The sequence below is a fragment of the Fusarium mangiferae genome (genome assembly GCF_900044065.1).
Source record: "Fusarium mangiferae strain MRC7560 genome assembly, contig: FMAN_scaffold002, whole genome shotgun sequence".
NCBI classification, from domain to species: Eukaryota; Fungi; Ascomycota; class Sordariomycetes; order Hypocreales; family Nectriaceae; genus Fusarium; species Fusarium mangiferae.
The window spans coordinates 642,738-668,077 of record NW_024573922.1 but is presented as its reverse complement, the minus strand read 5'-3'; the positions used below and the strand labels follow the sequence as shown (position 1 = coordinate 668,077).

The 25,340-nt window shown below is 47.9% G+C and overlaps 10 protein-coding genes across 10 annotated transcripts; 5 read left to right on the top strand and 5 right to left on the bottom strand.

Moving 5' to 3' along the window:
• Positions 1–451: 451 nt before the first annotated feature.
• Positions 452–2,208, top strand: FMAN_06529 (uncharacterized protein; the record flags this gene model as incomplete). Its single annotated transcript, XM_041826679.1, has 4 exons — positions 452–694; positions 742–1,241; positions 1,305–1,440; positions 1,492–2,208. The coding sequence occupies 4 exons, from the start codon at positions 452–454 to the stop codon at positions 2,206–2,208; spliced, it is 1,596 nt and encodes a 531-aa protein (XP_041677718.1).
• Positions 2,209–2,776: 568 nt separating this feature from the next.
• On the bottom strand, positions 2,777–3,814 carry FMAN_06530 (uncharacterized protein; the record flags this gene model as incomplete). The annotated part of the gene is made up of 2 exons (XM_041826678.1): positions 2,777–3,241; positions 3,293–3,814. 2 exons carry the CDS (start codon positions 3,812–3,814, stop codon positions 2,777–2,779), a joined length of 987 nt encoding a protein of 328 aa, XP_041677717.1.
• Positions 3,815–4,156: 342 nt separating this feature from the next.
• FMAN_06531 (uncharacterized protein) lies at positions 4,157–5,572 on the top strand (the record flags this gene model as incomplete). Its single annotated transcript, XM_041826677.1, has 3 exons — positions 4,157–4,242; positions 4,300–5,400; positions 5,446–5,572. 3 exons carry the CDS (start codon positions 4,157–4,159, stop codon positions 5,570–5,572), a joined length of 1,314 nt encoding a protein of 437 aa, XP_041677716.1.
• A 118-nt stretch (positions 5,573–5,690) lies between these two features.
• On the bottom strand, positions 5,691–7,514 carry FMAN_06532 (uncharacterized protein; the record flags this gene model as incomplete). Its single annotated transcript, XM_041826676.1, has 2 exons — positions 5,691–5,812; positions 5,876–7,514. The coding sequence occupies 2 exons, from the start codon at positions 7,512–7,514 to the stop codon at positions 5,691–5,693; spliced, it is 1,761 nt and encodes a 586-aa protein (XP_041677715.1).
• Positions 7,515–8,053: 539 nt separating this feature from the next.
• On the bottom strand, positions 8,054–8,718 carry FMAN_06533 (putative scytalone dehydratase; the record flags this gene model as incomplete). Its single annotated transcript, XM_041826674.1, has 4 exons — positions 8,054–8,413; positions 8,471–8,512; positions 8,565–8,620; positions 8,691–8,718. The coding sequence occupies 4 exons, from the start codon at positions 8,716–8,718 to the stop codon at positions 8,054–8,056; spliced, it is 486 nt and encodes a 161-aa protein (XP_041677714.1).
• Positions 8,719–9,184: 466 nt separating this feature from the next.
• FMAN_06534 (uncharacterized protein) lies at positions 9,185–11,175 on the top strand (the record flags this gene model as incomplete). The annotated part of the gene is made up of 3 exons (XM_041826673.1): positions 9,185–10,163; positions 10,258–10,568; positions 10,618–11,175. The coding sequence occupies 3 exons, from the start codon at positions 9,185–9,187 to the stop codon at positions 11,173–11,175; spliced, it is 1,848 nt and encodes a 615-aa protein (XP_041677713.1).
• A 1,189-nt stretch (positions 11,176–12,364) lies between these two features.
• On the bottom strand, positions 12,365–14,839 carry FMAN_06535 (uncharacterized protein; the record flags this gene model as incomplete). Its single annotated transcript, XM_041826672.1, has 3 exons — positions 12,365–14,439; positions 14,497–14,589; positions 14,644–14,839. The coding sequence occupies 3 exons, from the start codon at positions 14,837–14,839 to the stop codon at positions 12,365–12,367; spliced, it is 2,364 nt and encodes a 787-aa protein (XP_041677712.1).
• Positions 14,840–15,397: 558 nt separating this feature from the next.
• FMAN_16043 (uncharacterized protein) lies at positions 15,398–16,540 on the top strand (the record flags this gene model as incomplete). The annotated part of the gene is made up of 1 exon (XM_041826671.1): positions 15,398–16,540. One exon carries the CDS (start codon positions 15,398–15,400, stop codon positions 16,538–16,540), a length of 1,143 nt encoding a protein of 380 aa, XP_041677711.1.
• Positions 16,541–16,682: 142 nt separating this feature from the next.
• FMAN_06536 (putative copper amine oxidase) lies at positions 16,683–18,842 on the bottom strand (the record flags this gene model as incomplete). The annotated part of the gene is made up of 3 exons (XM_041826670.1): positions 16,683–18,245; positions 18,295–18,726; positions 18,786–18,842. The coding sequence occupies 3 exons, from the start codon at positions 18,840–18,842 to the stop codon at positions 16,683–16,685; spliced, it is 2,052 nt and encodes a 683-aa protein (XP_041677710.1).
• Positions 18,843–21,704: 2,862 nt separating this feature from the next.
• Positions 21,705–23,381, top strand: FMAN_06537 (uncharacterized protein; the record flags this gene model as incomplete). The annotated part of the gene is made up of 4 exons (XM_041826669.1): positions 21,705–21,903; positions 21,956–22,056; positions 22,114–22,295; positions 22,349–23,381. 4 exons carry the CDS (start codon positions 21,705–21,707, stop codon positions 23,379–23,381), a joined length of 1,515 nt encoding a protein of 504 aa, XP_041677709.1.
• Between the last annotated feature and the right edge of the window lie 1,959 nt (positions 23,382–25,340).

Below are 25,340 nucleotides of genomic sequence, written 5' to 3'. Positions count from 1 at the left end.
GTTATCACTCACACTTCATTACCCAATGAGCTCACAAGAAGAATGTCAACCAATTAGTGGCCCTTTGTGACAAGGATACCTCCGAGCAGGGTTGCCCGCCCTCGTCATGTAAGCGAAGTCCTACCCCAGACTCTGAATCATGACGAGGTATTTCCAAGAAGTCGATCCGACCCTGAATAAGACTTTTGCATGCAGAACGAAATCGATCGTCATTAGGCGGCAGGATTCTCATAGAAACCATTGGCTACTCAGGTTCTTGGGGTTGGATCCTAAAAGGTGACGGTCGCATCCTCGAGGTGGGGCAGAAAGTAACAAGATATTGTGGTCTTTACTCTAGCCAAAGTTCTTTTACCCTTGACCTCATTCCTCGCTTCAGCGAGACCTTTACAAGCAGCTTTGGCCTCCACTTTGGGATAATTCAGCATTCTTTCCATTCTCAGGCTTTGTCATAATGGCTGTTGATCTCGCTACCGCCGCCCAGACGTTTCTGCCTCGCATTGTTTTGTACACAATCGTTGGTACCACTGCAGCATGGCTGTTACACCTGATGCAGCCTGCTTTCCAAGCGGCACTCTCCAAGGACTACCAGAAGTTCAACTGGGCCGGTGAAAAGAAAGGTGTCGGTACATTCATGAAGGCATCATATGAAGTTGCCCTCAAGTCTCAAGAGTATTTCAAGGAGACTCATCGCAAGGTACGCTATACATTTTACCTTTTTGGGTCCAAAGCTTATAAGACTAGATACTTGAAGCTGGCCATGGCGGTATCCAGCTCGTTCCAATCCCCCACTGCAGCACGGGCTTCATGCTCATGGTGCCCAAGCAGCTGCTCAATGAATACGTCAAACAACCTGAGAATGACATTTCCCTCAAGAGATACACCCTTCAAGCCCTTGTTCCTGACTACACTACCCTTGGCCCTCATATCGTCATTCACCCCGTCTACAGAAATGTTGTTCACAAAGAGCTCTACCAAAAGGTCGCAGACAAAATGCCCATGGTCAATGAAGAGATGAAGGCTGCTCTGGATGACAATGTCGCCTCAAAGCTTGACTCCAATGGTGTTGTGCAGATAAATATGTGGGATACAGCCAGTGCTATTCTCAGCAGATCTGCCAACCGTATTATCTCAGGTCAGCCTTTGTGTGACAACAAAGAGTACAGAGATGCTACCGCTGAATACGCCGCCACATTCTTTGCGTCAGCGCTGTACGCCCGCTTCATCCCACCATTTCTTCGCCCGTAAGCAGCCCCAAGACCTTGATCTCTTGTCGATTACAGTGATACGATGCTGATGTTCTACAGGCTTCTGCTGCCTTACATGTGCCGCCCGCTGATGCGATGCATTGAGACTGCTGCCAAGCACGCGACGCCCGTGCTGAAGGAGCGCATGGCCATTATTGATGCAGCCGAAGAAAAGGACATTGAACCAGATCTCCCTGTAAGTTTCAAGATCTACCGTTTATTTTTGACAGCGGCTGATACTTCCCAGAATGACATGCTGAGTGCCATCATCCTAGCCGCCAAAAAGGACCCCAACGGTCCATCAGAGTACGAACCAATGGTCATCGTCGCCAGAATGATGGTTCTAAACTTTGTCCAATCGTACACTAATCTAGTCACAATGACCAATCTGGTATATGACCTCATCTCACTCCCCGCAGGCAACTACGAAGCCATGATCAGCGACTTGCGTGCCGAGATAAGCCAGGAAATAGCCAAGGGCGATGCATTCTCACATGAATTCTTCCAAAGGCTGACGCTAATGGACTCGCTCATCCGAGAGAGCATCCGCTACAACCCAATCGGTGAGACGGGCATTGAGCGAGCCGTGGGTAGACAGGGCGGCTTCACTTTCTCCAACGGCATCCATGTGCCGCAGGGTGCCATCCTTGCTGCACCTATCAAGGCCTATCAGAGAGATGAGCGGACATACCCTGGCGGGTTTAATCCCCGACGATCAATGGAGGATCCGGAGCATCCCAAGATGACGGACATCTCACCGGATTTCTTGAATTTTGGGCTTGGGAGGGGAGCCTGCCCTGGAAGGTTCTTCACCAGCAACTTGCTTAAGCTTACGCTGACGCATCTGCTTATGGATTATGACTTTGAGAGATTAGACAAGAGACCGGAGAATGTTCGGAAGGTCACCATCGACGAGCCATGCGGACGATTCCTCATTACGTTGAAGAAGAGGAGCCATGCTTGAAATGGCATAGATAGATCTCGGCATGTATGTAGAGCAAACTGCAGTAAGAAATTAGTCTCAATCGAGTCTCGATACAGCAATGAGTGACAGGAATGCGAAGTCCGATCGCAGGTAATGACCAGATATGATAGACCAAAGCTTGAACATCTCAGCAGACCGACTCGAGCATGCATGGACATCTCAGAGGTTCAAAGGATCAACTACTCTTCCCTAGTCAAGCGTTAGCCCCTCCAATTACATATCTCATGATCCTAATTTCACTTCCCCAGGAGCTGTCCCCCGCCTACAATAGTGATACCCCGCACAGATAACACATGGACGTTGATCCTTCACCCCCGCATATGACAAGGCAGCAGAATAAAAATCTTGGCAGAGAACATCAGAAAAGGATGAATGCAGCGACCCATATGCATATTGTAATCTAACTTAATCCCTCAAACTTCTGATCTTGATGTAGGATCATGCAAGCCAAGTTTCCAAGATATTTTGGTACTTTTGTAAATTCCCGCTTACTCCTCCCCTAACTATCCACATGATGCAACGGTAACCGGAAGTGTAACCCAGCAGTTCATGATGAATCCTCATGGACAAACTCCAGCAGGGCATTTGTAACTTCGGCGCGTCTCTCAAGCATGATCCAGTGTCCTGCTCCTTCGAGAACCACTTCTTTGTAGCCCTTGCTTGCATATGGTGTGATGCCCCTCCCAATTTGATCCGCCCGTGTAACCATATCTCCACCGCCGCAGATACCAAGAACTGGAACTTTGAGCGTGCGTTGCTCATCTGTCAGTGGATCCTCGTCCTCTGCTTGGATTCCACGCATGAGGGAACGGTAGTAGTTGAGCAGGCCCTTGATGGTGTCCTTGCGTCTGTTTATCTCGAGCCAGCGGGTCTTGTCTTGTTCTGTGAGAAATGGGGGGAGGGGGCATGTCTTGTCAGAAGTCAGCCATTCTCGCGTTCCGTTGATGGCTGCAAGACCTGTTATCCATAGGGCATTGTCGTCGGCGTATGCGAGGTGGAAGAATGACTCTAGCTACAACAAATCAGTGAATTAGTTCAACAGGACACTGGGTCAAGCACATACATGATCAAGAATAACTCGTTCGGCATCATATGAGTTGAAGAAATACCAGTAACCCAACTGCATATACCCAAGCTCCTTCTGACTCCAGACATTAAGTCCATCAATGTCAAAGAATACTCCAGGCGCTGTATAGCCGGCCGACATGAACACCAGCTTGGAAAATCTCTCAGGATGCCAAACAACAACTCTAGACATGACCATAGAACCCCAGTCATGTGAGACGCCAATGACTCTGTCAATCTTCTCATGATCTAGCAATTCTATAAAGTGCCCACTGAGACGCTTCAAATTGTAAGCTTCAAGGTCAGTACGCTTGTCGGAATCGCCATAGCCGAGACAATCTGGGGCAATGACTCCATAGCCTGCTTCTGAAAGGTCCTTGAATTGATATCGCCAGTCATAGCGCGATGACGGGCAACCGTGGATGAAGAGAAATGTTTCTCTTTTGTCTTTGGCGGGGATGTAGTCATAAGCATAAGTATCGCCGTCGCTAGTGGTGAATCGCTTGTCAAAATTGCCCATGGTTGAAATGAAGTAAGCGTCAGCAATGAAATTTGCGAATCAGAGGCGGAACGCTAATTTAACTGTGATTGTTTGAACCACTTTGTCTGAGTCGAGGAAACGAGCGCTGAAAGTCGGAGCTATAAAAGCTATGCGTGGCTATTCGCTAAAGCTCAGTGAGATGGTGCCTATTACTCCCACTGTCAAGGGTTACTCATTCGCCCCACCGTCAGATATTAGCCCCTACGGGTGTTTCGGACAGCGCATCACAGCAGTCACGAAATCTTCCCTAGCAAAGTAGGCAGCGCTGATAATTTTACCTCGTAATCCAGTCCGGTCATCAACATCATAGATCTTCGCGATATGGCATCGACATTGGATGCCGTTACTCCCAAAATGCCTGCAGCACCAATGGACCACGAAGAAGCTCTTCAAAGCACTGGGGAAAGGTGAGACGCAAAGTCCGAGCATGCTTCATATAGGTACTGACCGATATCACTTGCCAGTGATAAGCCCTCAGATATCAAAGCCAAAGAAGATGGCATAGACTTCTGGACGAAACACACGAAACCGGTTCTCACATCTCTTCTGAAATCCGTTGGAGATTACACTCCTGAACAACAAGCTGCTCATCTTGGGTTCCTTGACAACTATATTATCCCGACCATGGGGCGTGCGCCTGAGAAGGACCGCGCAAGATCACTCCTGACCCCAAATGGCTCACCATTCGAAACTAGCCTCAACAATAGTGACAGTGGCAAGTTATACGTGCGATTCTGTTACGAACCCGTGTTTCCAGGCTCAGATGGTGTCACTGAAGACCCCATCCCGAGGATTGCCGAGAAGACGGGTGCTGATCTCCGCTGGTTCAATCAATTTGCCGCTGAGTTCTATCCATCTAAGGAAGATGCTGTAATTTTAGCGGAGAAGATGCCGAAGGACACTATCCGCATCCCTAAGGTGTTTCTTGCGTTTGATCTCAAGGAGGACAAGCAAACTATGAAGGCATATTTCTATCCTGTTATCAAGTGGATGACAGCAAAGCAAAACTCGGATAGGGCTGGATTTGACCTCATCCGACGGCTTGATCCCCTTGGTCCTTCATTTGGGCCAGCTATTGACATGATCGAGCGGTACCAAAGCAAGCTGTATCAAGACCCACCGCTAACTGTCGTTATTGGTATCGACTGCGTAAGTCCCGAAGAAGGCGCCAGAGTCAAGATCTACATCGAGCCCCAGTCCAACACCTGGGAAGCGGTTGTACAGCACGTCACCCTTGGAGGCCAAGTAACAGACATAACGACAATGGAAGGTCTAGCTATCCTTCGCGATATGTGGCATATCCTTATTAACGAACCAGAGGACAAGGAATTTGATGAGAAGTTCTCAAAGAAGATACTGGAAGACAAACCTGATGTTAGCGGAGCGTGCTTTAGCTGGGAGCTCAAGCCTGGCCAGGACATCCCCGAGGTCAAGATTTATGTCCCTCTAAATCAATACTTCAAGAATGACAAGGATGCTGCGGAGGCCATGGAGATGGTCTTTCGGAAGAGAGGATGGGCTTGGGGTATAGAGGGCACATATAAGAAGATTGTGTCGGATGCATAGTAAGTAAATACTGATCAAGAAGGCCATGTAACTAACAACTGTAGTGGGAGCGATGTTGTCGACGATACGGTCACGACACCAACTGAGCATACATTTGTCTCATTTAACTTCTCCCAGAAGAAGGGGGTATACATGACAACGTATGTGGCACCATTTGTGAGGTTTCCTTAAATAGGCTTTACAATGATGGAGAATCGTAGTTAGTAATAAATACATGGTATTAATGTCTTGCAACATCGTTTTTAAATTTACAATTATGAAATGTCCCTGTAATAGGGTGTATTGCCCTTCAAGCAGAATCGCTTGGACCTTTCGTTCTCTTCTTAACCTCTACAATTTCTATATCCGGTGTAATGGGCGCGTCGATCTGCGAGGTAAACTTCTCGGTAGGATCGCGAAGAAAGAAACCGGCTAAGATGATAGATTAGCAACCAAATTCTCCTTGATATTCACTTGTAATTGGTATCTACTCACCGATGCTAGCGATGAGACACAGACTCGCAGTAGTCAACCAGACACCGCGAAAGCTTACGCGGTAAGCTTCCAGAAGACCATCAACACCAGCGCGAATTATTTCTGGAGAAATGCCGTTGATTTGTTTGAGCGCCACTGTATCGTTATGGGCAAGGGCGGGTATGAGTTGAGGCAGCTCCTTTTCGGGAAAACCGAGTGGCAAGACGGAATGAGCTATCTTGGGTGCCATGTTGGATGAGAGTCCGCGAGAGAAGATGGCATTGAAGACAGCTAACCCAATGGATCCCCCCAAACTTCTGATAGAGATCATGAGACCGGATGTGATCGCGATCAGTTCTCGAGGTGTTGCGAAATGAGCTACTGTAATCAGCGCTGGCATGCAAACACCCAATCCGAGACCTAGAGTTATGGGGTATATCCAGAGAAGGGCTTGAGGTGTAGACTTGGACACAGTAGCCATGAGGATCATGAAGAGGATCTTGAAGCCAAAGGCCAGGATAATCGGGAAGCGCAAAGCCTTACTCATAGAACACCATATACCGCTCACGATGGCAGAAATACCCAGAGCTATGAAGGCCATGCTGTACTGGGCCCCAATGACAAGACTATCAGTTGAGAAGAGGACACTGACTTCAAAAGCGAAATAGTTGTTGCCACAGTGGAACGCCATGCCCTCAGCGAAGATGCAACCCAAAGCGAGTGCAAAGTTTCGATCGCGAAAGAGACGATGGTGAAACATACCGTTCTTTTTGATCAAGGTCTCATAGACGACAAGGGCCACCCCTGAAAGCACGCCAATGAGAAATGTGGCCAGCACATGGGCATCAGTCCATGAGTATGGGTTCCCGCTCCAAGCGAGAGACATGCAGAAGAGAACAAGCGCAGGAGTCAAGAAGCCGTACCCGACCCAGTCCAGGTACCGCATTTTTTCTGATACGCTGAGAACAATTTCCAAGGCTCTTGGAGGCGGATTGTAAAAGAGTTGACACGCGACTGTCGCAACTGCATATATGCCTGCGACCATGTACCAGTAAGCCCGGAAGCCATCATGATGCTCATGTCTAGTCAACACGCCACCGATCAAAAGGCCGACAATTGCCCCAAGGGAAGCCGCAACATTAATGCTTCCCTGTGCCCAAGGACGATACTTGCGAGCGACGACCTCGGAGGAAATGGCATGAAGAAGCGGTTGTGCACCGAACGAGATGCCCGAAACGGCGAACCCGGCGATGACCGTGCCGGAAGATGAAGCTTTAGCGATAATGAGAGAACCGATAAAGCCGCAACTTGTTAAGAAAACGAGTATCCTCTTGCGACCCCAGAGATCGGCGGCTTGAGAAGCTGGAATGCCGAGAAGAGCTGTCAAGATTGCGATGACTTCACTATACCAGACTGAGTCATTGGAGCCACCAACAACGGCGGAGATGTCTCTGGTCAAGGCACCGGATCCAACGACATTGGAAACTTGGACAAAGTAGACCAGGTTGATTGACTGGAAGTAACTCATCAGATCAGGATCGTGAAAGAGGATAAAAATAGCACTTACAAGTAGTAAAAGCAAACCCTTCATAGACACTTTAGTATTCTCCTTAGCTTCAACAGTCCTTTCGCTGTACTCGCACGAAGATCTATCAGACATGATTAAAAGAGTGTATAGGTCAGAATGAATGTCGTGAAGGAAATCAAGCCCCGAAATCTTTCTGGAAACCCGTCTTAGTAGTTATAAGCCACGAGACACGGCATGTAAGGTCCTGCGCATTGACGTCGTATTTCCATCTTGAACCTTATTTTGGTGCACTAAACTTAGTCTCATGGTGTTGATGTTTCGAACAGAAAAGGTCATGGCGCAAAATTGCCTATCGCGTTATGCCTTCTAGCGCGAACGGGCGTAGTCTTCGCGACGATAAGCAGCGCGCTTTGACAGTCGAACTGGAAGGGTGGCCTCTGTTTTAAATTGACCAGCTTTAACTCTCTTTTGTTGATGCAGTACGACGCAGACTTTATCGACTCAAGCATGAAATGAGGGAGATGACTGTTAGATTTTGTTTTGGTCTCAACCGAGCAGTCGCATTTCTCATCATCAACAATCGGAATTTATCTGGACATCAAGGGCATGAACAGCACTGATTAGAAAGGTGCTTGGACTCTATTTGAGCTATCTCGTATTGCAAACACACTTTACTGGCTTCCTTTGAAAATCTTGGAAAAGTCATACTCATTCCAGTACATGGTCGGCTTCAAGCCCGCCAACTTCCATTCCCCATCAACCTTTACATAAGTATGTTGCATAACGGCATGGCCGTGGCCCTTGGCCTCAACAGTCTTTTTATCGGGTCCTGTGTATCGCTGGTGTGCAGCTCGAAGCTGATGAGTACCAATTATGCGGCCATCGGAGAGAGCTTCGTATTTGGAAGCACCGATGAAATGCTGGCTGACAACAAGAGGGTCGCCGACAAATCCTGGGTCTGAGACCATGGCGACAAAGTCTTTGGCTGACATGGCATCCCACTTTTCACCCGTTATGACGGTGTAGTCGACCTTGAGGATATCGTATTAGCAGGTTTCAAGTTTGAGTGTTCTTTCGGGAACTCGTACAACCAGTTCCGGGGCGATGATGCTGGCTAAACGATCCCAGTCCTGCGAGTCTGTTAGATGAGTTTGGTCTTGCCCTTGGAATGACTATACAAACTTTTGCGTCGAGACTGTCTCCCCAGTCAAATGTAATTGCAGCAACCTGGAAGGCATCTATTTTACAATGTTTGTTACCAATGTTTGGTCGGAACGAAAGGTAGCCGATGGTTTGAGGGTCACTAACCAGCAGGATCGACTCTTGAAGCAACCATGGCGCCGATATGAGTAACTAAAGATGCGATTGATTATCAGGTATCTATCTGAAGCAGGGGATAATGATCTTGATCGGTTTAAGGACAAATCTGGAGAGTTATTAGAAGCCGATGAGAGAAATAATCATTATTATGAATTACGGAACTTCCGATCTCATTCCGTCCGTATCCCGATGGCGGATCTCCCCCGCCGCTAACTAAAATTGGTCAAGTCTATCAACCAACCTTGTGTATCCTGGCATGGGGAGAACGGCTTGCAGCTGGCTTGAATACACATCAGTAACTGCCGAGAACCTTGATACCAGCTCGGCAGATCCGGCAGTGTAAGAGCGGAGAAGTCGAGTAAGGTCATTTCCAAATCAGAGGTATTTTATAAAATGGCCTGTAGGTGCACTGCGATATTTATTACTTCCGTATCTTCTAGATCATAGTGCTAGACGACATAACCCGCCCTGAATACGAAACGATGCCAACTACTCACCTACCCTTCAAACCCCAGAAGATTCAGGAACAATTCCCTGATGCCATTATATCCAAAATCACCCCTGCACCCGAGCATCCCCGTTACAATTACAACGGCTTCAAACCAGGTCGTCGAGTACTGGAAGCAGGTCATGTCCGCTATCCGGGTCGCAGGCCATTCGGCGTACGAACAATATATGAGCGAGACCAAGCCATCACGGTTCGCGACGGCGCTCGCCTATACGCAGATATCTTCCGCCCCGAATCATCAGATGCACAGTCCGTCCCGTGTATCCTTCCATGGAGTCCATATGGTAAAACTGGTACGGGTCCTCAGAACTACGACTTCATGGCTCCTTATCGAGCGGGAATCGCGCTTGGTCGCACATCAGGCTATGAAAAGTTCGAGGCTCCTGATCCTTACGAGTGGGCTGAGCGTGGCTACGTTGTGTTGAACATCGATGCTCGTGGTGCTGGGCATAGTGAAGGAGTTATCGCACGCTGGGGCATTCAAGAAGCAGAAGACATCTACGACGTCATCGACTGGCTGTCTAAACAGCCTTGGTGCAACGGCTCTGTCGCTATGGCAGGAAATTCATGGTTGGCTATATCGCAGATCAACTTTGCTTCCAGAATGCACCATCCCGCACTGAAAGCGATTGCACCATGGGAAGGTTATACGGATCTGTATCGTCACTATGTTGCCAGAGGCGGACGTCCCCATATTCCTGGCTTTCACCGGATGATCTCGAACGGGCTTGCGGGGCCTGAAGGCGTTGAGAATGTTGTTGCCGTGCTTGAGAAACATACGTTGTACGACGACTACTGGGAGGCCAAGAGAATTCCTGTTGAGAACATCGACAATATTCCTATGTACATTGTTGCTTCGTACTCAAGCATGTTGCACACGTATGGTTCGTTTCAGACTTTCCGACAAGCCAAGACAGAAAAGAAGTGGCTTCGTGTTCATCCGTATCAAGAGTGTAAGGGATGCTCATTTCTTTAGTCCTTCCCATGACACTGCGTGGTATGAGTCTATACTCGTGGTTGAACATCGCTGATCCGTTGTTCCATAAGGGTACGACATGTATCGACCATCTGTTTCAGATGATCTTCAGCAGTTTTTCGACTTCTATTGCAAGCCTGACATTATCAAAGACACAAACTGGGAATCCTCAACGCCTCGAGTCCGGCTTTCACTTCTTGGTTTTGAGGCAGAGGGGAGCTCCGCCACAACTATTATCGAGAGGCCTGAGCAGAGTTATCCACTTACAAGACAAAGGCTTCGAACTCTATATCTTGATGGAGCAACCGGAAAGCTGGTGGATCTGAGGCCAGATCAGGAATGCATTCAGTCCTATGAAGGGAGGAGTTTGGGTGATGGGCTCGTGAGTTTTGTCATCTCGAAAAAATACGCAGGGACTTACCAAATCTTAGACATTCACAACTACCTTTGACGTCGCAACTGAGCTGGCTGGTTACCCAAAGGCAGTGCTACACATGTCATGTCCTGACCATGATGATTTCGACGTCGTTGTGCAGATCCGCAAGATCGACAACAAAGGTCGACAGCTCTCGCATCTCAACTACCCTTGCCCTGTTGCTATTGATGAGGTACCCGATGTAAACACAGCAAAAACTTTAGGTCCGCAGGGCTTCCTTCGAGCTTCACATCACGTCTCTCTGAATGGAGATGGCGGGCCCGTTGTTTCCAATGATCTGTCGCGTGAGACAGATATTTTGTACAGCCACCGTGTTCGACAGCCTATTAGTCCGGGGACAATTGTCCGCCTAGAGATCCCAATCTGGCCTATTGGGATGGTGTTTGCTGCTGGAGAGGGCATAGCGTTGAACGTTTCTGGACATGATATGTGCCTGCCTGAGACTGACTTGTGTCGATTGAGAGAACCAGAGGATGAGAATGTCGGGAGACACCATGTTCACACAGGAGGGAAGTACGACAGCCATTTGATCATTCCTGTCATCATGGGGTAGTGCAGTCAGCTTCAGCTACGAACGAAAGAGCTGCGACATCGCGGTCTCGTCAATTAGGTGTGATTAGGACCCCGTCCCTTGGAACGACTCAACAGAATAAGAGCACAGATAGCAGTGGAGTTCACAATGTTTACAATTCTTCCTCACTACCAAGGCAAGCCTCAGAAAGTAACGAAAAAAGAAGCCTGTCAGACGTCCATCAATGCCCGCCCCAGGAACGCGCCCGAAGACAGACCGCTCCAAGGGCCGAGATCATCAAGAGTAACATCTCTCTATACAGCAGCCGCTCGAAAGAGCAACCACCGCCATCCTTGCGGACAGATCGAGAGGACCAGAAAAGGTTATTCACTCTAGGGCATCGAGGATATTCATTCATCAACCAGGGTGGGATCTGTGGCTCTTTTAGGGAACCAAGAGAAGGTCGAATACTATAGAAATGATTCTCTGAAGTATTGTCGACATGAAGAAGAAAAGAAGAAAAGTCCAAATGGTCGGCGGCAGAGCAGACTTTTATAGAGAGCTGCTGTGGATACAGTGACTAAGCGGTTTGTTTACCGAGTGCAGAGATTTTTTACTGGGCTCGGCGAGATTGAGATGAGGCTGACTAGCCAACGTGCACGGTGATGAAAACTCTTTTTCCTTCATAAAGGATGCCTCTCATTGGGTAATGTGCTTCTTCTTGCTGTTTTATTTGCCGTTGTCATTTTGTTTTTCTGAGCTCTGTGGCTGTTCATCATTTTAATTCGCCAGTCAAGATGGGGATCTCGTTTTTCCTCTCCGCTACTGGAAATGTTCTCAGTGTCTGGTTCTCCACTTTCAAACATTCTGGCTCTTTGTGTAGGGTATCCAAAGCAAATGACTTAACTAGACACCTAAGTAATACTTCTTTCGTCTACTAAATAGTGAATATATATTAAAGAAGGCCCCTTAAATAAGGATGCCCAGTGCAGGAGAGAGAAAGGATTACGAGGAGCTTTGTAATGCGTTAATCACCATAATCGCATCACTTGATGTGTTCAGATTCCCATGTTTTGTTCTAGTAGCGTTATATTACCAGTATAGAAGCGTCTAAACAGGCTGTGGCTCTAGCGAGTCAATCTCTCAACCATTTGTCTCATATTATTGTTCCGTAACTGTGAGATGATAACTTCTTAATCTAAGCGTACAGCAGTCAGTTAAGACCCTGACTCTACTTCAGAGTAAATCGTCGCAAGCTCAAGGATGCTTGTGCTTGTGACCTCCATTCCGACACGGCCTCTCCGAACATATATCCAGCCACATAGCACTCCCCGACAAAGTAAAACGTGTCATCGCTCAATGGTCGTAGAATATAGGGAACCGGGCCTCCAGCAACAACACATACTAAATCGCCTTTCCTAAGAAGATTAGGTCCAATTCCTAGCAAACAGTTCGTCGCTCTGAATATCTGTCGGTCGCAGCAGACGTTTTTCACAGCCTGTTCGTACCTAACAGCCTCTTCATCACAAGGCTTTGCGTTTCTGAAGTAATCCCGACTCCACTTCATAAAAGATGCAACATGCTCATTTATCATATTCTGCTCCTTCAGAATGTTACCGTACCAATCCTGTCCAGCTGTCAAGACGAGAGACAACCGAGCCTCTATCCTATTATGGGTACGCACATGCACGTTCAGCCAGTGGTTCAGCTCGGTCTTGTGTTTTTTGTATTTCTTATGACGGGATAGGCGGTCCTTCGTGTTTGCTGTAGGAAGCACTCGGTGAGCAGATGTTATAGATGCGAGGACAAACCCCTGGAGAATCAAACACCGCTCGCTTTGACTCCAGATAAGCTTTGCAGGAGGATTTGGTTTCCAACCAGCTGACGCATCAAACTTCATACTAGCCCTATGAGAGATACCAATGCTCCTAATTGGTCTCATATGCCAACGTGGAATCCATGTTGGAAAGTCGGGGTAAAATAGAGTTGTATGCCGGACTGCAGAAAGGATTTCGAGCGGATTATCATGCGTGTGATAAACCCAGTAGAAGACGCGACTGTATAACCCATCTGGAAGTAGGCGATAATCCGGAGGTATAGACTTGCGCCCTGGCCCCGTATGTTGACTAGGGAGGCCCAAGATGGCGTATATTCGATCCAAACGCTCTGAAACGTCGAAATTTCTCGTTAGTCGAAGGACATCCAAAAACGACATTGAGTCGCCTCGAAACTGAGTTGAAGACATTCGGTACATGAGATAAGCGTTCATCAGACCAGTGCGAGCGTCTAAGCCTCCTTGGAAAGGGCCTGGAGACTTTTTTGACTTGTTGATGCGATCAAATATCGTCATCAAACTTTTGTTGTTCCTGATCAGGGTCGTTGCGAGCCCTAACAAAGTCCAGGATATCTCGGCCTTTCCCCATCGAATAACCGCACGGCGGGAGGAGACTAACTCTTGAACCACCCATAATCGCTTCCAGTAGCCACTCTGAAACACCTCAACGATTCTGCACATAGAAGCCTCGTTCATAACACAGCCATAAATGTTATCGGGTGTCGACGAGGACATATTGTTTCGACCAAGGGTTTTCCGAGCTTCAAACCATGCTGAGGCCAAAGCTTTGATAGCATTGAAGCACATACTCGCACGGATATAGTCCTTGCCAACAAACCCAATGACTCTGAATGCTTGAGAGTAGATTCTTTGCATTATACTGACTTGCTGAAGACGTTCCGCGTGGTCAGATTGGTTAATACACAGTGCATCGGCCCACACAACCCGAATGTGTTGCTCGAGCCGAAGATGCAGCAGAATACGTCGAAGATATGCGTTGATAGATATTTTCTCACCTCCAAGACGCATACATGCTTTCTGGCCACCGCCCTCACTCCACTGATAAGAAATTGCCTCAAATCGAATGTTTGCTGCGTTCAGATCCAGGAGTTCGAACGAGGCCACCAGAGTGTCCTCATTCACTCCAGGCTGGATGAAAAGTACGCGAATGTGTGAGGGAGAAGGTAGCGGGGCATATATATGCGGCTGGAAGAATGTACCTTGAAGACGCTGACCTAGCCACCCCAATAACCCGGGATTGTGGGGGACATTAACAAGCTGCGAAGTTGTGTCAAAGGTCGCTCCATAGTTTTGTCCTGGGTGGGGCATGCTTAAATGATCGCGAGACATATCACGGCAAACGCTTGCTTCCAAAGCCCGTACAGCATTGGATACTTGGTTTGCAGGTGACGGGGCTGTGTTTGTCTCCGAGCAAGTATCATCAGTACCAAGGTCCAAGTTATTCTCCGTGTCTGGAACCAGCATTAGACGACATTCAGCGAAAAGGCACAGGAATAGGCATGACATACCGGCAGTCTGGACATTGGGTTGGTCAGTAGTCCCATTAGTGACGGAAGTCTGGGCAATGGCACCAGCGATATTGACGCCAGCGAAGAACAGCACTGTGGTCCATTAATTTCCCCATATTATGTGAGTTTAAACAGATTTATACACACAGCTGAGAGCACTTTCTGTTCCCTCAAGGAATACAGACTCAGAAACTCGATTGCCATCATGACCATCAGAGAAATGATCATCTATTTCGTCGAAGCCCGCGTCGTCGTCTCCCTCGGATTCGCTGATAATGCTTTCGATATCCGACTCGTCGGAGGAGGCTGTGACGCCACTGTCTGAGTCATCTGAACTTGACATTTTGGTTGCGGCGTATCTTGGGATGGCTGATAAAGATCAGGCGACAATTTGACTTGTTCTATAGGCAGAGTTCTTTCTCATCTTGTTAAGATTTCAGAGGAAGCGGGGAAGTCATTTCTTATCTCATTTTTTGACTTATTAGCTGTAGCCTATAACGCCACTTTCTGCCTCGCGGTGGTTCGCAAATGAGGCTGGCATGGCAGCATAAGGTCAGTCGAGAACAAGAGAGCAAAATCGGCGTTATTTCAATTAAGATTTGTGTTTGTCTTGCCCATAGACTTCGTTCGACGGGGCATCAAGGTTTACTTTAGGGCAATTTCAGAAAGCGTAACTTTATTGAGCGCACACCTTCGCAAACCTATAAAAGCGGCCATCCCTCTGCCCGCCCATCTATTCATCTAACCTCCAGGCAATAGTAACAAAAAGTCTTCGCTGCATCCTCAAGCCTTGGAAAGTATGGATTGCTTCTCTTCTCTTCCATCCGAGATCAATGTGATCATCCTGCTTTGCCTCAGGACCAGATCAAACATTAGACCGCTTCTCTCTGCATCACCTGCAATGTTCCAACACTATTACAAATCGAAAGAGTACATTCAGCAGGCTCACCTTGAAGCTGAGCTTCCTGGATCTCTACTCCAAGACGCTCTGGTCGTTGCAAATTTCCCCTCGAAGAACCGACGGTTGCACATTGAGAAATGGAGTGAAGGGCAGCTTCCAAACCCATTCCTAAACCACGATTCAGCTACCATCGATCGACTTGACAGACTCTACACTCAACTCGCGATATACATTGAGGACTATATCACGAAGGCCACATCGATCTCTCCGCCTCGAGCTTATATGTGTACTCCAAGCCCTTGCTCCGATGTCGACCAGCTGCAGTTCACAGGCCAGCCCATTGGGATCGATATCCTCAGGGTTGAGACGCTCAGAGATGTTGAAAGAAATCGCCTATTCCGAGCATTCTTTAGATATGAACTGGTATCTAAAATACGCTGTCTCCAGGACCGCATCGAGCTCGAGCTCATTGACGAGCTAGTTGCCCCAATTTTCGAGAACTTCAGCCACGGCGAGGCTGAAGCACTTCGGTGCGTTCGCCATTATATGAAAAAGCTTTATGGCGTTGTTCTCGCTTACTATTCCAATCCTCAACTTCACAACACACCAGCCTTAACAGCCGCGGTAACAGGCAAACTTAATCCCAATTGTGGATCACTGTTCCCTAATAAAATGTGGATTTCATCCGAGGAGATTTCGGAATATTTATTTCAGGAATCAAAACCGCATCATGAATTTCTTGGATTTGATCTGATGACTCGGCTGCTTAGCGTTCCTCGAGACGACAAGGGATGTCCGATGCGGTTGTTTGCTGAGATACCCATGCACCTAAAGCAATTGGATAGGACTAGTGTTATGTCAATGTCTCATATTTTCGACGAAGGGGGTTATTATCTGCTAAATAACAGACGCTGGGACGAATGGTCAGAGATCGGTCAAGCCCTCCGGGATAATGGTAGCATCGCATTCACTTATGGGAGGGACCTTTGTGATTTCGAGTCTCGCCTACAGAAGGGAATTTACCGACAGAGAGCATGGGCATTTTTCGACCACGCTGGCTATTATCCGGAAGGGAATATATCTCGACATTTTCCAACCCTGCGTCAGCTTGAAGATGAGGACTTACTTAGAAGCTGGGCATAAGCCAGAGGGAGAGTCCACCAAGTTTATCATCAACCACCACAAGTTTGTCCATATGGAGCACCGAAAGATCAAAAGCTTTGTTTACGAGGCCTCTCTTCACCAAGAATCCTACTGCGAACTATATAGTAGCCATTATTGGCCTTTAGAGCTTTGAAATACAGCATGTAGAGTCTTTTTTATCCTCTCCCGTATAAAGCACACTCTTATTTTTCTCCTGCGTCGAAGGCGCGACATCCAACCCCGGATTTCCAGAGAAGAAGTTCACGGGCTTCAAGCCAACCATCATCTTCTCACTCGGCATGACAGGCCAATCCTCAATACGCGGGTTATGAGTGGAGCCGAAAGTATGCCAAATGACAATATCCTCGTTCCTCACGGAATGGGCAACTCCGGTGTTTCGGCGCCTCGCTATTACAGATGCCAAGCCGTCGCCTCCGGCTGATTGCATCGTGTATTTACCCGCAGGGAAATGATCGTTGTCTTCATACCTGGTTACCCACACCGCATGCTCCGCAAACTCCGAGCGCTTGGCATGGAAGGATTCAGGGTGCGCGAGAAGCATCTGGCTGTAGAAGGGCATGAGCTTGAAGCCGACTGGGGTACCGGTGATGGGGTTGATTTTGTTCTCGTTGACGAATTTAAAGGTGCGCGCTTTGGTGAAGTCAAGATCAAAACCGCCTTCTTCTTCGACGGTCTGACTCTCTGTCACATAGCCTACGCCAAAAGGATTATGAATGGCAGGATCATCAATGGGAAGTGGCTTGGACTCTTCGACCACGAGTGAGTTGGCATGCCCGTCAATTGCAGGGTCAATGCGAAGACTGAAAAGATGCTGGTGATATGGTGCAAGAACTCCGGGCGCCACGATATTTCCATAAGGATATGTTCCCTTGTGATCCATGGAGGTTGGTGCTGTGGAGAGAATGCCCGTTGCCCGAACCTCGTAGAAGATGGAAGCATCTTGACTGAAGTGCCAGGCGAAGATGTACTCGTAGTTGGTAACAGTGATTATAGTCTGCAGGACCAGAATTCGAGAACGAGTTACGACCGGAACATTCGTGCGGAAGTTGGTATGCTTCCACAGAATTCCATCATCCTGTTCGTGGCAGCAGACGACATTCGGTAGCTTCAGAGGCTCCCCGGATGATGTATTGTGATAGGCATCGAAGTACTTGATCGTTCCAAGGCAATCGCAACCAAGCTGGAGGTTATTCGCATTGATACCAGCTCCATCATTACCAAGGTCGAACGCAGCCTTTCGTGGGTATGGAGCTCGTGGATCACCATACGGTACGAACATCTCAGCCAAAGAAAGGCGATAGAATAGGCATCGCCCATCATATCGAACGTCGTGAAGAGTGAGGCCCTCTCGGTAGTTGAAGCCAACTCGGAGATCCCATTTCTCCCAGGTCAGACGATTGCCTTCGATGTGGAATGAAGGACCTTCAGGCTGAGTTACATGTAGTGGCTTGGTAGTACTTCTGGGGCTTGGTCGCAAATCGGGATGGTATTCGCTGTTAGTAGGAGAGTGAATTCTTCGGCGATCGAATGGTCTTTTCTCGTTGTTCGCTCTTTCGTCTGGTGTTGTTGGTAGACGGTAAACCTTCATGACTCCAAGAGATTCGGATACCTCGGCGCATACATCCAAAGGATAAGCGTAATAGTTCGCGTTGGGGTTCTCTAATAGCCGTGCATAGAACCAACACTGATAGGGCTTAGTATATCAAGCCCCCTCGAAGCGAAGGGAAGCTTACCATGCTGACTCGATGGGTCATATCATTCATCCCGTCTGTCGCATAAGCCCACGGTTCAACGACAACAGTCGCCCCTTCAGGCAGATCAAGCGTCTTAATCAGAGCCTGGACCTCTTCATTGGCAAGACAAGCAGCCTCGACAGCTTTCATGTAATCAGTATCGATGTAAGAATGCTTCCCTTCAACGTGCTGCTTCTTGACAACTTTGTCCGCGTCAAGATCGACGATAAGCTCAAAAAGGTGATTCCCTTCGGTCTCGGCTTTGATAGAAGCCTCCACACGGGCATGGCGAGTTGGTACATGGCCGATGGGTTGATTGAGATGCTCCTTTTCGAGATACGTGATCATTTCCTTCTTGGCGGGCTCGAGAAGAGTGATGACGCGGAAGTTGGGGTCATGACCGCCAAAGTGGGGGCGCACGATGCGTGAAGCCTAGATATCTCAGCTTATCGTTGCTGAGATTGAGGATAATTCATTCATGATTGACTGACCCTCGAAATCTCCTCGGGCGACAGAGGGTCAAACGGATGAGGCGATGCAGCAGTCATTGTTGCGGTGTCGATCGTCTACGAGGCCTAAATATGATGTCGGTGTGACTTGGTATGAACACGAAATATCACGAAAGACTCCCAATTTTATATATGAACAGAAGAGAGTTGGCAAAGTGCGGTGGCCGATGACGTTGCGCCTTCTAATGACATCGACGATGCAAGATAAACTTCACGACCGGCCCGGTTGGTGTTTTTTGACTTTTGTTCCTGATAATCTCACCAAAAGCCCCAATGTATTGCCTAAGAGAGGGGAAGCGTCACCAAAGCCTTGCCTTTGGAGGTTATAAAACGCGGCTCCCCTCTTGCCTCCAAAGGTAACGCGTCGCGCTAGCCATTGTCATGTGTAGCTCTTTTTGCTGATCGAGCCTCGAAAGGAAATATCGGTTCCGGCCCGGAACCGACAGCTTATCTGTGTAACGGCCCGGTATCTTATCACGGATCTTTCATGAAGTTTTAGTTGGTCGCTCTGACTCATTCGTCGACATGTGATAGAATGTTGGTAAATGCTGGTCCGGTCGCAACACCGACTAGATCTCACGAAGCGCGTTCAAAAAAGCGCCTAGCAAAGCCGGCTGCCGTGCATAAAAGACTGAGACATAAGCTGAAAGGCTTAAGAATGGCTTCTCGAAATTTGCGTTCAGGAATTCGTATTAAAATTAGAACGTTGCACAAATTCAGCCTCGCTCGTGAGACCCAACTTCATTTCCAGTCCTGGCGCCACGTTGTACAATATAAGCATTTCGCCAAGCCATCACTCAAGATCCCGTACCCATTTTTGGGGCTCATACGATAACTTAACCTTGATGAAAAGCATCTTGCTCCTAAACGTTATAATCTGGGGCAGATAAGCGGATTCCGCGATAGTGGACCTTCGATTTCGAGGGACGTGCTATGGAGTATAAGTGACCATCCCGCCAGTTCATCGCCCTTTCTCGCATGAGCTTAGACAGTCAAGATGGTAAGGTACCTCAGGCAACTGCCAATGATGATGCCCGGGGGCTGTGTTGATATTAGGGGTTATTGCCAAGCAAATGCATGTAACCTTTGGCTTGTTGAGAAATGCATGTCTCACGTACCAAGATATTCTCTAGACTGAGGTAAGCGCCCGACAATTGGCTCACCGTAACTCCGAATCCTGGATCATCACATCCGAAGGGGAATCGCATGGATCAAGATTTCCATGTCGACAACTGTAACCCCAGACCATGCCCCGGAAATGGTGAATGAACCGTCCGGCGGCGATGGGGTCTAAAAACGCCGGTAACCGAAGACATGGATGGCAAAGACCAATACTTTGGCCAATCAGAATTGACACAAAGAAAGTGAGCGTGTTGGCTGTCAGGTGGCTAGCTGGTGGTTGAACAGCTTCGAGGAAGTTCTATGCTATTTCCATGAGCGTCACGAGTGAATCGTTGAACCCTTGATCGACAATTAAGAGAAAACTGTTGACTTTGATGGCAAATCCTGTATTTCTATTATAGATAATATTAACAAATTTAATTTGTTGGTGTATAGCAATGATCTACTAAGGTGACATCTGTCAAATCTGCAATGCTGCGAATCTCACAGCTTGACAACCAAGCATCATCAACGTCTGGGCGCATTGCATTACGAAACAACCCCAACAATTCAATCAGATTTGATTTGCTCCGCTCGTCCGGGATCAAGATCTGTCCAAAACCTCGGTAACAAAGTCTTGAAAGATGAGCGCCTCTCTCTTGGCTTCCAAGACAAACCCCAACTCTGATGCTGTAATGAAGGTCTGGGCAGAGCGACCGACGGTGCTGTACAAGAAAATTAAGGCTCAATTTAGGGCTCGTTTAGCGTCTCGGGCATTGATTGCCGTATGCGGAGAAAGGCCAGAAACGTGATCGGAGAATTGCCACCCGAGCCTTGTTTTAGCCCGCCCTATGAGGAGTCAGATCTTGTAGCTCTTACATACAACAAAGATAAACTCATTAGCTAAAATGCTACCGAGACAGAGACCAGGGATCGGAGAAGTGAAAGAATCTAAGCCACGCGGGTTCCACGTGTCATCTAAAGGCTAAAAGCATCAGCGTGCATCGTTAGGACATGTCGAGAGGGCGACGGTGAGGGGAAGGGGAATATCACATCCTTCCCAGCACGTGGAGGCAAAGATTGTCATTCTTGGAAGAGATGTCATCACTGACACAGCAGAGACTTTGGATGCATATAACCGCCAAGTTTTATCGAGCATCTTGCCTAAATAAGAGTGCATTCCATTTGACCGAGTCATTGCAGCCAAGAGCAACAAACAGCATCGACGAACCAACCAAGCCTACTCGCCAAGATTGGGATGCGTTAATATGACTTCCTCATACAAGATGCCAAGTTCCGCCAAGTCGCTGGGGTGATGCTCACCTGATAACGAGCTCCAATGCTTTATGTTTTGTGTGGGTATCAGATTCATATTCGTTCCCACCCACTAACACCTTGGCTATTGCTTGGCGAAATTGGTATTCCCGTCGTAACAGGATTTACTCCGCGTGCTCCGCAAAAGCTTAGCCCCCCCTATTGCATCCCTCTTCTTTTCCCCAGCTTTCGACTCTTGTCTCCCCCAAAGACCACAGACCATGACTGCTTCTTCTTGGCGGTCTGGGGTCTCCAGGATCCTCCTTTGGACCGGGTTTCCTTCGTAATCTGGATTAGAATGTCTGGGCATTGATACCCCGCGCGGTCTTTGCTGCAACCATTACATTATGACACACGCGTCTGCTTATAAAAAAGGAGCCCGATGTCCCAGTCGCGTGGTCTCGCTCTGCACCTGCATCTTCTCTTCTTCCAGACCCCTTCCTCGCCAATTCTTCTTCTCCAGCTTTTCTGTCTCATCTCTTCACCATGTCGATCGGTTCCAGTGATCGACACTCTCCTTCCAAGGAGGAGGAGGGTGGCATTGCTACTCAGAGCGATGGTCCCACCAACGAGCGATCTGTCCCTTATGTTAGTGAGCAGACCGAGAAGCGTATTCTGAGGAAGCTTGATCGACGTATCATTCCTTGTGTCTGCTGGATCTACCTCATGAACTTTATGGATCGAGGTGAGTCTGATCTGAAACATCCAGCCATAGCGATACTGACAATTCGATATAGTTAGTATCGGTAATGCTCGTCTCTACGGTCTCGAGGAGGAGCTTGGTCTCACAAGAGATCAATTCCAAATCTGTGTCTCGATTCTCTTTGTTACCTATTGTGTAAGTCGCAGCAATGCTATATGCGTCTCCCGTGACAGGCCACTGACTTGCTCTTAGCTGTTTGAAACTCCTTCCAATCTTATCATCAAGAAGCTGCAGCCTGCCCGATACATTGCCGGTCTCGTCTTCTTCTGGGGCATTGTGGCCATTTGCACCGGCTTCGTCAACAACTTTGGCTCAATGGTTGCTTGCCGTCTGCTGCTCGGTTTCTTTGAGGCTGGTCTTTTCCCTGGCATCATGTGAGTGCTGGACTTTTCCATTTTGTGATATATCTGACCTTGGTAACCTCTAGGCTGTACCTAACCACCTTCTATCATAAGAAGCACATCTCACTTCGCAATGCCTACTTCTATTCCATCTCTGCCATCTCTGGAGCTGTCGGTGGACTCGTTGCCCTCGGTATCGGTGAGCTTGACAACTGGGATGGCGAAAAACAGGGTGCTGGTGGGTGGCGAGCCTGGCGATGGATTCTCACCATCAACGGTATCCCCACCGTCCTGACAGCCGTCTTCATCCCCTGGATCCTGCCAAACACTCCCGCAACTGCCAAGTTCCTGACTGAGGAGGACCGACAGAACCTCTTGGACCTGCGAGCAGCAGAGATTGGTCAAACAACGTCTGGTCAAGAGATGCACAAGGAAGACGTCATCGCCGGAGCCAAGGACTGGACCATTTGGGCCCTCTCTATTGCTCAGTACTGTAGTCACTCTGTCCTGTACAGCTTCAGTGTCTTCTTGCCCACCATCATTAAGCAGATGGGTCAATGGACCGACAAGCAAGTTCAGGGTCTCACAGTCCCTGTGTACGCCGTGGGCTTCATCACCTATCTGATTTGTGCCAACATCAGCGACCGAACCCAACAGCGAGGACTTTTCTGTATCGGAGGAGGTCTGACTATGATTGTCGGCTACATTCTTCTGATTGCCAACCAAAGCACTGCCATGAGTTACGCTGGATGCTTCATTGTCGCTATTGGTCTCTGGACCGGCTCTGGATCTGGCATGGCTTGGATCACTGTCAATCAGCCGCGATATGGCAAGCGTGCCTTCGCTAGTGGTATCTTCATCACCATTGGAAACTCAGCTGGTGTTGCCGCCCCTTTCCTGTTCAGCAACGAATACGAGCCCCATTATCGCCCCGGCTACGGTGCCTCCATTGGCATGCTTGCCCTGGCTGTCTGCATCCACACTGCTGTTTACCTCCACTTCAAGCGTCTTAATAAGAGAAAGCTTTCTGGTCAAGAGGACTGGCGCATGGAGGGCAAGACTGAGGAGGAGATTGCTGAGCTCGGCGAGCACAACCCGCGATACCTATATACTCTCTAGAGACTTCGATCTGCTTTCTCTCTTGGAACCAACTTGACGAGAACTGAGTTAACATTTTTCATATTGTGGATAAGATTTCTTGGATAAAATCTAGATAGATATTCAATCTAAATTGAAAAGTTTTGTCCAACCTCTAGCTCCCATGCTCTCCGGTTTCACCGCATTGTATGCAATACATATTGCCGTCGAATGATTGTCTTTGAAACTAATGCTTATGTATTCAGACGAAGAGGCAAGCTTATAGTTCTCTGGAGAAAGTCTAGGTGAGAATTTTAACTTTGTGCCAGTTCATCCGACCAATCTCGTACATACTCATCCAAAGACTTGACCAAGATTGAGAACTAGCAAATAAGCCATTTAGGGTGATATCAATAGTTTTATAGATTGATTGACGTTCCAACGTTGACTCATAGCTACCCTTCAGAGGCAGACTATGATTTTGCGAAAGCGTCCCTTTCTGCCACCATACTTTTTCAACGTCTTAGTCTTGCAATGTGACTACATTCGATATCTGGGTGATTATAAATTATCCTTGCGTGTTAAATTTTGCTCCAGGTTGTATATAACGCCAAGCATTTATCGTCATCTTTTCTAGCATCTAGTAGGTTCTTTTTTGGCAAGGATAAACCCTATGACGCAATGAAGCTTAAGCCATGTCTTGGGAATTTTCTTGGTGGTTGCAATTTACATCAATCGCAAGGCCTGATGCATCGTCATACTTGGAAGATGTCGTGGCTTGAGGTATGATGAAAGCGGCGTAAATAAGCGTGGAAACGATCAAAAGCCAAGACCTGAAGGGGGTTGCGGGGGAATCGCCAACGATTTAAGATTGGGGAAAACTCTGAGTGCGAGATGGAGAAGAGGTCGAATGCGGAGAAAGAAGGCTGGCCTGGATTCAGCATAGTCGCAAGCTATTAATATATTTAAGGATACATCAGCTGATGTCGAAATCTCCTGAAGCTGGGATGATGAGTGGGGAGTTTGATGCTATACTCAAGAGAGCGTAGTATAAGTGCAGATTATCAGACTGAGCTGTCAATTGTGTATCGAGCTGCTTGATTGAACGAGCATGGTCTGGATTTTGAGGCTGATAAAGTTCAATGTCACTTGAAAAGTGATACTTGCTTGCATGACGTTTTATCAGCGGTTAGATAAGAACCAAGAGAAAGTAGAAAGTAAAGCCACGATACAGCCGGGAACGCTGGATCCACGGCAGATGAATGCTACTGCTCGACCACGACAACAGGCCTTTAGAGTATTGGAAAAGTCTCCAAGGCTTTAGCAATGCACACAATGCTAAGGTTAAGGCGGTGTTGCGATTATCTCGAGGCCCTCCTCGGGGAGCAAGAAAACACAAGACCTTAATATAGGGTGCCAGAATAAACCTAGTAAAAGATATCCTATACTTAGTAAAGAAATCGTAAATTTATGTAAAGTTACCTAAGTCTTTTTGTCATTTAGGATCAATATCTTGAATTTTCTTTCCTTCCCTGGGCCCCCCAGTATCAGCCCGCTAAAGCTGTAACTATGTTGTATCGGCTGAGTTTTCAATGCAAGGATACTGCTTTTTGTGACGACTCAAGATCCCTGTTGCAAGGCATGAAGTCCACTGTTCGCCCGCCGCGGGATCCGTCTTTGCCGCACAGCGCAAATGCCGAGGGTGCATAAAACAGAGGCAAGAAGTTGAAGTCGCAAGAATTAATGCTTTGAATGGCTATAATGATCCAGAAGAATTGTTGAGTAATCCTTTCGTGCATGTATGTAGTCATAAACCCGCTCCGGGTGTTTCAATCTTGCCGACCGAGGTAGATTATAAATGTTAAACTTAGCGCGCAGCACCAGCACAAATCAGGCACTACGCCCGCGGATAGGGCTCCAAAGCATGCCAAACTCTGAGCGGACTTGCGGACAATCAAGCCACACTAGGGCCATATTGCATCAACAGCCGTGCGGGGGGGG